Source organism: Saccoglossus kowalevskii, chromosome 5 (genome assembly GCF_978046115.1).
Source record: "Saccoglossus kowalevskii chromosome 5, keSacKowa6.1, whole genome shotgun sequence".
Taxonomy (NCBI): domain Eukaryota; kingdom Metazoa; phylum Hemichordata; class Enteropneusta; family Harrimaniidae; genus Saccoglossus; species Saccoglossus kowalevskii.
The window spans coordinates 41,336,972-41,347,032 of record NC_140645.1 but is presented as its reverse complement, the minus strand read 5'-3'; the positions used below and the strand labels follow the sequence as shown (position 1 = coordinate 41,347,032).

Below are 10,061 nucleotides of genomic sequence, written 5' to 3'. Positions count from 1 at the left end.
AGGTGGCATATTGTAACAAACTATATGAGACTACCGCGTTAAATCCAGTATACAATACACACCACTAATAAAAGCAATGACTAATTCACATTCATGTGAACTATAAAAAAATTATCTTGAAGAGTATATTGCAAACTGAATTGAATACTGAAATGGATTTTCAATACGGATTTGCGGAATATGTAACTGTCGAGTTGCGGTGTATGATATTTTATTCATTTATGAGATAACACTCATATTTGAAAACCCCTATTATTATTTCATCCAACTGTGACGAATGGGTCTCGTACATTGCCGCTATATGACAAAACAGTCCTTATATTAAACATAAGCCGGATCGGAATAGAAAATAGAAATCTAGCATCTTATTCAAAAAATGTTTGTACGAACAGCCACAGTGACGCCATCAACTTTCAGCCTATCAACTGCATCATTTAATCCGGACGTGATAACCAGCAGTGGAGAAGATCTATGCCGGTCAGGCAACATCGAAGAAGACATTGACCCATTTGGTTGCTATGGGAACTACACATCATCAAGTGGAGTCATCAAATTCCCTTTAAGCGATGAAGATGATTATCCCAATAATATGAACTGTATATGGGTGATTTCCGTCAGTCAAGGTGGGTGCATGCAAGTGTTTAGTCAAATTATATTGCACAACTTTCTGAATACATTATGTGTTTTGCTGGGTTAATATATAAACATTTTTTTTTATATTGACACGTGACAGGTTCTCGGATACGATTGACATTTCCTCGTTTCGATATCGAGGGTGTCAATAAATGTATGCCCAATGATGAAAACAATTGTCGATATGACGAGTTGAATATTTATGACGTAATATCCGACACAGAACAAAATAAATTGCTACATTGGTGTGGAAACGAGCCACCTCATAAGGTAATTATGCACGCATTTGATACTAGATACAGGTCTTCTTCAATTAATCATCAGTTATGAATAACAGTGTAGCAAAAAAATCGTAAATGTCAATGATCAGGCATCTGAGGAATGTGTCTGAAGCATGTAATGGGTAAAGCATGAACTCGCGATGGTTACGGCGAGCAATGAGCTAAAAGGCGTGACGTTTATGTACCGTAACCACCAAATGACTGTGATTTAACTAATGTGTACCATGTTTTTCGCGAATTTGGTATCAAATTGTTGTGAATACGCGTGGTTTAATTTGTAGTCAATCGACATGAAATGTAAATCACGTCGAATTTGGATTTGTTTGAAACTTTTAGTTTTTTCGCGTTACATTTGGGACATTCGATTATAAGCAATCGTGATCAGCATGATATTGCTATGTTAGTAATATTATTGTTATGACTGTACCCAATACTACGCTTATTCAGGAACTGACGATGCCTTAGTATTGAGTGAGCAAAAGATTGAAATAAAATGCACTTTAAACCAAAATAGAAAACTCGTCCTAAAGAAAATCGAAAAATGGTTCAGTGACGTAGTTTTATTTTTGTTGTTTTTAAATTATGTAAAAATAATTACTAAATACTACAACAAGAAAACATATATTTTCAATGTGTTACATTTATTAAATACTACTTTCGAATACAAGCATTGAATCAATAAAACATCCTCGGAAAACAAACACTTCTACCGCATGTGGTGCACTTTTTACCGGTGAACAAAAGAAGGCGCAAAACATACAAATGTGTGAGCAGCGATGATGAGCACTACGGTCTAATCTGTGGTAGTTCAAGCACATATAATGCGAGGAATTGTTTACAAGTACAAGGCACGTTTTCTGATTCAAATATTATGAGGTTATTACGAGGATACCTCAAAGTATGCACGAAGACAGTACAGCGGGAGTATCGACCGTCGCGCAGCGATGTCGATGTGGCGGCGTACTGTCTGAGTGCAAAATTTGAGGTATCCTCGTAATAACCTTACTATTGTGCATCTTTTTCTACCAAGAATACATCATGGGTATGCCGAAATCTAAAAAGTTTAGAACAGAATCAGCGAATTTCTTTGTGTGGAATCCGGTCAAACCTTAGTGGCAGTCATGTTTGTTTTTATTATTAGAGGACGCTTACGCGCGTAATCATTCAATATTTGGAATTCGCATTTTCTAATATGGTAGGATGAAAATACCCCGTAAAATACCGCAAAATTACGGCACGCTGTAACTTATGGCGTTACGGTGACAGTTGTATAATAATACGCATAAGAACTGTGTGTATGTGACTCGATATGCTAACTAATTACACATTCGCTGCTATATGTTTTCTTCAAGGACATAATCTCAGATGGCAATATGATAATAATCAATTTTCTCAGCGACGACTCTGTACGTAAAGCTGGTTTTCATTTAAGCTATGACGAAATAAGTAAGTACATTGATTAGTTAGATAAGTCGTCCTATTATATCAAGTAGTAACCCATTTATATTAGATATTGTAATTATTTGTATTTGTACTTAAAGCGGAGGAGTCGTCACCTGCGCATGCGTCAGATGGCCATAGCGTTTCATTGTTTACAAACAAGCGTCTGTTATCGTCGCTTGGGACTCAATTCCCAAGCGTGCGTAGGTGACGACCCTCCCGCTTTAAATATTGAAGTTGCACATCCTTAAAAATTCTTTATAATACTAATGTCACAAAAGGGGCAAATGATATTTGACAGTCAAAGGTAGAAGCCTACCCATAAATGATGTTACCTAGGACTGTCTAATTTGCAATTTATTGTAATCATTGATATATTATAACATATAACTCAATGAACATTGTCATACGATAAACTTCCTCAAATATGGGCTTTTATCTTAAATGATATGTATCACATAATTTTAAAAGAAAATTAACCTAAATTTTGAAGAATTTAGTTAATTTGAATTGTTCGAATCATCCTCAACAAAATCGATATATTCATTTTTATCAGGTATCGATGCCAAATGCCCAGATTCGTTCGGACACTTGTTGCAGCCATCCTATCGAGAAGAACTCTGCTTCCATGATCATGCGCTGTACATTGATACCAGTTTGCGCATGCCCTGCAGCGGCACTGTGACTGGCTGGGAAACCTTCACGACAAACTTGAATCTTGGGAGTCAGTTGTCAGTGGGTATTTATAGAATGACCTCCGACCCCTGGATCTTTACCGAAGTTGGGATGAATGATATAGCGGTAACTCTGCTAATGCACAACGCCCAACAGGTCGTCCCGATAGAACGGAGAAAACAAATAGAATTTCAAAAAAACGACTTTATCGGTGAGTACAACAGTTCCATATAACTGATGTAGAATTAATTATTTGTGGGAAATGGATATTCTATGTAGTATTTGAGGTAAGGGGCGCGCCATTACGACAGTGTCATTATCGCTGTGAATAGTTGGTTATACGCATGAGAGTAACCCATCTGTTAGTTGGGCGGAGTCTGTGATGTTTACTAACCCTGTTTAATTCACTTCTACTCCGAAGGATTTGAAATCAAAGGTCAATCGTCCATTGCTCATACATATCACCACCAGTGCATGACAGATAACTTTCTTTACCGAATTGACGGTGATTATGCAAATAACGCGAGTTTTGACCTACGTTCTGCCCACGTGACCACATCAAACGCGGTATTTGCCATCCGGGCTACATTTACCGAGAGTAAGTATTCATGAAATGCAATATTAGTGTGTCTTATGTATACTTTAAAATATATATCAGATTTAACCAGATATACAGGCACATTGTAGCTTGAATAATTCAATAACATCATCACATAGCACGGGAAACAATTAATATTTGCCGAGGCAAAAGAAAGTAGAAACACTACCATGAACTTCTAATTAAATTTGTTTTGCTATATTTATTATGCTAGGTTGTGATTTGGACAGTTTTTCTGGGTGCGGTGGGTTACGTAATCTCCAAGATCCATCTTGTGGTCGTTATTTTGAAAGTATAAACTACCCGGAGCACTATATTGGTGATGTCACATGTTCCTGGGACATAGCGGTTTCGCAGGGAGCTTACGTCATGTTGAACTTTGTGACCTTTGACCTACAGCCACCAGACAATGACGAGCTGTGTTTGGATTACGTCAGTGTTTTTACTGTACATGAAGGTAATTGACCTCATCATTTTACATTCAGTTGCAGACATCATGAATTATTCGGCGACACATTTGAAAAGAAAAATTAACTACCTGTATAATATGTTTTGCAGAAAGCTTGACAGAACTTGTCAGATACTGTGGGTTCGGGGCGAAGACGTTAATGGCGCCAAGTGATAAAATCCATGTCAACTTTGTATCAGATTCCTCGGGTCATTACCCAGGATTCCGTGCTGTGATAGAAGAATGTGGTAAGCGACCTCTATTTTCTATTTCGACTCGCCTGCTGCTCGGTATACTTGGACCTCTCTTGGGTATCAAGCATAAAGTATCAAACGGGATTCAAACTGCATCTATTTTGCGAACTTATTTATTGATAAAAACATATTTTTTTTCAAATCGTCAGGCAGCACGCGTCGTGTATGTCCCATATAGAAGACGACGTGGTATTCCGATCGTGTGTTTTAGTTGGGCTATAACATTTACACAATAGTGTTTTTAGATGAATCGGTCATTATTACCAACAGGTTGTGGATGTGATTTGACCGTGAGTGTATCTGGCCAGTATCTCCAGTCTCCATCAACCGCATTGGCTGTTATAAACGACCCTATGATGTGTACATGGCACCTACGGCTGTCTCGTGCTGATATCGATCTTTATGTCGTCTTGCTTCACTTAACAAAGGTAAAGCTAGACAACACCGATAGTTGTCACAATTTCATCCTCGTGGAAGACGTATCTGGTGGTGAGAAGAAGACACTGACGAAGATATGTGATATTTCTGACGTCACGCAACTTGGTTACCAGTCGTCCGGTCCTGAAATGTTTATCTCATTCAAGGTAGTTTCCGGAGGCTTTCTTGAAAATCATTTCCAAGCTGTGCACCAGGAAGTCGAAAAAGTAATGCAATGTAAGTACTATGCTAAACGGTCTACAATTACTCACCCATCGATACACAAAACCACCCATCCGTTCATTCATCATCATTACTCGTTCGTACGTCCGTCCGTCCATCCATTCGTCTATTCATCCATTCACATGCCCACACATCCAACCATTCATCAACCCACCCTTCCATCCACCCCCCACACAGACACCCATTTATCCATCCACTATTTCGTCTAATATTTGCATATTGCTTATTAGCATATTGTACTAGTACGCATGCGCTGAATAAAAAGATGCTCCGGCACTTCTTGAAGTTTGTGTCATTCTTCCTGCAGTCCTTACTTAGCAAGCGTGTCCGTGTTAAATACACAGTCAACGCATCGTATACATCGTTTTTTTGAGTAAGGTGTCCGTGTCAACAAGAGACGGAAGATTAAATTCGTGTTTACAGTGTCGTCTGGAAGCAGAGCTCCGGCGCAAGATCTACCGATCGTCTGTAGTAACTTTTTGTCGTCTGTCACTGCCAGAATTCGTCTGAATCACAGGATTTAGGACATGGACACTGTAAAAATCAGTCGGCAGATTTAACGTAACGAACATTGTCATGAATTTAATTTTCAAAGGTGAAAATAACGAAGTCCTGGCGAATTTTGTAGCGACATTTCGGTAATTTTTTGTCAGGTGAAAACGACTTGGCTACTGGAGATGCTTATCTGGAAACTGTCTGTCCTTTCGATAATTCGTAAGAAGACTTTTATTTCTTACATTGATAGGTTGAAAATGTTCTTCGTTTCGAATGATAACCGAGAAGAAGATTTTAAGTCGGCGCTGTAGTGTATTCCGCGTATGACTATCAGTAGAATACAAAATCAATCAGGCCAGTAGGTAATAGAAAATTGTGACAATTTAATCCAAACAAAACATAATAATTATGACAGACTCCAGTTTGATTAGATTGTCACAGCACATGGGGTATGATTTAGATTTTACACTGCCTAACTATGCTGCATTTCTTAGCTTGCAGTGATATCTTCGTCGACAGTGAGAACATGACTGCTGTTTTGAAAGTTCCGCAGAATTCTGGTCAGTATGCAAATTACATGAACTGCACGTGGGACATTGAACTAAATGTCACTGGTGAATTGAGTTTCTACTTTGAAGAATTCAGTCTGGAGCCAGGTGCGTATTTAACGTCGCTACAAGTCACATGTGTACATTTGAGTGTCAGATTTGTTTTGTAATTGTGGTGGAACTACCTAGTCGTAATTTTCGTCAATATAGCTTTTCAGCAAGTCGGGTCATTTAGCGAAAACATTGTGATGACGCATATGTAAGTGAACAATGTCGTTAAAATAATCAACGTTGTTGTGAAGTTATTTATTTTTATATACCCTATATATAAACAAGACTCTTCGCGATGGGCTTCTTTCGCGGTCAGTAATATTCACGAACATTTTTATTCACTACTTTATAAACTGGCTTGGCAATTCACACCACCAATTATACAATGTCACGGCATTTCGGCTACTTTTATCGTGGATGCTTATCCACGTGTGTGTTTCTCGATTCAATTATATTTGTTGTTGTTTAATTATAGTTATTATTTTTCATTCGTATTTACTTTGTATCGATAGACAACCATTTTCTGTATTTGTTCGTTTTCGTTTCATTCGATTCCAAGCATTATTCTCTGAGTTATGTTTGTTAGAAGCCGTTTCATGCTTCATTTCACCTCACAATACATGTATTCCTATGACAAAGAAGCACAAATCAATTTATTGTAAGCCATTTACGTAATGTTCACAAACATGCTTTTATCACAGCGAACGCAAGAGAAGTCGCAACTTTGTAGCGGATTAAGCCGAAATGTTTATTCTATAGTGACCTTCTCACATGGCACACCAATCATAGCGTTTTTCCTCCAATTTTAAAATCCGCGGTGTAATCCTATTAACCCTATATAAAGGGTGTTTTAGTGCATGTTTAGTGTGGATTGTTCTAATTGTACTTTGATGCCAGACTTGTCTTCCGAAATAAACGACGTATTACAGTCTACCATAGTCTCTTGTTTTACCATTACACAATCACAGTGCTCACATTCTTTTTTGGACCTGATCGAATGTGTGCGATAGACAGTCACAACTTTTCCAGGAAATCCAGAATCACTCGATAATTTTGTTTGCTTTATTTACATTTGATCTAAAATAAGCAAAATGATACAAGTTTTACAAGAACGGCAAAACACTCACCTACACGTAACGAACGTCAGCGCCCGAACTCCTAGAGTCGCGAGAACACACAAACTGAGATCGATGAAGTTACGCGTACGCGTTCCCGTACACGTACAAATCTTAATCACTCTATTATGTATGTATTACTTTCTCACTGAATTGATTATGTACTGAACCACATTTGTGTTCTGTGCATATTTGTTTTGTGTAAATACAATTTGTAATTCGTGTACACCGGGGATTGTACTAACAAATTCGATCGGGATATAATACCTAAAGCCTCCAATGTATGCGCTGGTTTAAAGGGCGGCAGTCGTCGCGCCGCGTCCCGTTCGATATGGGACTCACAGCGACGTATACAACGCGTGTAAAATACATTGTTTATTTACATGAAATTCTAACACGCGCTGCGCGACGACCACCGCGCTTTAACCTCTGTTTATGTATATCTTTCAGATAGTGTACATACACAAAACTGCGTGCATGATTACATTGAAATAGTTGTAGAAGGACAAGGTGTCGGTCGTTATTGTGGCGACAGTCTGAGGAAAGAATTGTTGATAATCGAGTCCAGTAAGGCTACCATACATATGTACACAGATGCAACCGTTGTTGATGTTGGTTTTACGTTGTACGTAGTAGAGAATTACCACCACCCTACAACAGGTAACATAATCCTTGAAGATGTATGCCGAAGTTCGTGGTTGGAGGAATGTCATTATTCTATCAATACATATAGTTATGTAGGTGAATATTTGGCGAACATTGATCGGCAAAAAACATGGAAAATATGTGGGAAAACATGTTTGTTTTTTTACAATATTCGACTTGCATATTTTAAATTGGGGTTATAATTTTTAGTATGCAGTGAAACAAGGAAATTGGATTGCTCCACTGTATGACATACTTGTATTAACTACCACGAAACTAGCAGTAATCGCATCATAATTAATCGATATCCTAATTGATAATGGTGAATTGAAAACACAAACCAGGCGACTGACAACTAGTTAACAAATTCATGACAGAAAAACAAAAACTAACTGACAGATAAAGTATGTCGCATTTATGTATGTAATAAATAATACATACATATAATAATAATGCGTTATGAACAAAAAAATATTGAATAAAGTTTGCATTGAAGCAAGCATTCTCTTCAGAAAGGGAGTGTCGCATACGACTTATTTACCACTTCCGTGTCACTGAGAATGTTCTAGAACCGTACTGTGTCTGGGTGGAATATTCTATATTTTTTAGAAAATGGTTGAATAGGTAATAGAACACTGTAGGAGGCAATAGAAGGTAATGGAACATTTTAGAAATTTGTAGTAAGTTCCAGACTCATTATGTATGCTGATCTATTTATAGACAGTGGGGGTATATATAGGGGAGTTGTTCAGCACTGAGTTCAGATAGGAGATCTCGTTGAATTGTATTGGAGTTTAAGTAATTAGTTATTGGAGTAGTGGAGTTTTACCGCGTTATTGTACTTGATGTTTGCAGAGTATAATAATACCAGTACCAGTTTAAACCTCATCTGTTGGCTCCGTGTTCGTATTTTATCATCGCCGCCAGGGAAGTCTTTCTGTTACTGTTGCCATTTTGGTATTTGAACCATCACACCTGTACTATACGAATTACGGTAATATTACGTTGCGTGTGACAGGGAGCTTAATAATTATTTATAATATAATAATATACATTTACTCGCTTTCAGACCCTTGCCTTGCTGAGCACGAATGCTCGCACATATGTGTCAAAGACAACTATGGCTATCATTGTTCATGTCCAAACGGCTATTTCATCAGTGGGACGAATAAACATGTGTGTGAAAGTAAGTTTTAAATAATAATGATTGTTGAATATAATATTGCAAAATGTTGTTTTGAACCATAAGAATTCTAATTCCAATTTATTTTTTATCGTTTTTTCCCAAATATCAGGTATATGTCTGAGAATGTCTACCTCCTTTGCATATCCAAACTTAACGAATACGAACAAAGCATGCGTGTTTATATTGGAGGTCAGGAAAAACTGGCACGATGCCAAAGACGAATGTTCTCATCGTGGCGGCGACCTGTTCGATCCTCGAACTGTTAATGATATTGTAAGTGTGTTTGTAATTTCTTTATACGTTCTCACAAGTTATAGTTTGTGTGGTCATTGAAGTGTTAAATTTTATGTGATTGCAAAACGGAAAACTGAACAATAATAATAAATGATATCTCGAATATACCACATACTAAAGGATTATGATTCTTTTTTTAATAGGGTGATTGGATTGCTAATCAGACTGACATAAACGAGTTCTGGATTGGTGATACGACGAATGACGTCACAATATGTTCAATTTTATCCTTTTCTGGTGAACCTCTACTTTCAATCAAATCATGTGAAGAGAACTATGCGTCGCTGTGCTATTTACGTGAGTAGCGTTGGTCTGCACTCAAAACTGATTTGCGCAATAGTTGAATATTTTAAGTGAACGAATATACTTGATAACGACACTATATCTATGTAGAATGACATGTGTTCTCACGTGTCAACTAAACTGACTTTCCTACGATACAGTAGAATATCTGTTTCTAAATAGTATATTCCAAGTGAGCTAACCATTACAAACGCGTAATCGTAAAAACACTTTGAACAGACAAAGAGATTCTTGTTATCAGTTCACAGTCATTAATTACATGGAATGTCTGAAAATATTCGGAAAATTATAGTTAAACACAAGTAAGCAACAAAATAAATTCAGTGGTCCGAAAAAATAATATTTAAAAATTGTCCATACTTATTTTGTTTTCGGAAGCAATACTCTGAGCGAACGTGCTTTAATTCTCTGATAGCTTACAAGTTGTATCAATTC

General features: G+C 37.3%; 1 protein-coding gene across 1 annotated transcript; it reads left to right on the top strand.

Moving 5' to 3' along the window:
• The first annotated feature begins 376 nt into the window (after positions 1–376).
• On the top strand, positions 377–8,140 carry LOC146746144 (tolloid-like protein 2). The gene is made up of 11 exons (XM_085499012.1): positions 377–623; positions 734–903; positions 2,267–2,360; positions 2,911–3,240; positions 3,451–3,627; positions 3,842–4,084; positions 4,186–4,323; positions 4,600–4,983; positions 5,979–6,140; positions 7,649–7,935; positions 8,054–8,140. The coding sequence occupies exons 1-11, from the start codon at positions 377–379 to the stop codon at positions 8,138–8,140; spliced, it is 2,319 nt and encodes a 772-aa protein (XP_085355138.1).
• The last annotated feature ends 1,921 nt before the right edge of the window (positions 8,141–10,061 follow it).

Excerpts from the sequence above, each read along its gene's own strand:
- LOC146746144 (XM_085499012.1), top strand. The coding sequence starts at position 377 with ATGTTTGTACGAACAGCCACAGTGACGCCATCAACTTTCAGCCTATCA. Across the intron at positions 2,361-2,910 it reads TTTAAGCTATGACGAAATAA|GTATCGATGCCAAATGCCCA; the intron begins GTAAGTACATTG and ends CATTTTTATCAG. Across the intron at positions 4,324-4,599 it reads TGCTGTGATAGAAGAATGTG|GTTGTGGATGTGATTTGACC; the intron begins GTAAGCGACCTC and ends TATTACCAACAG.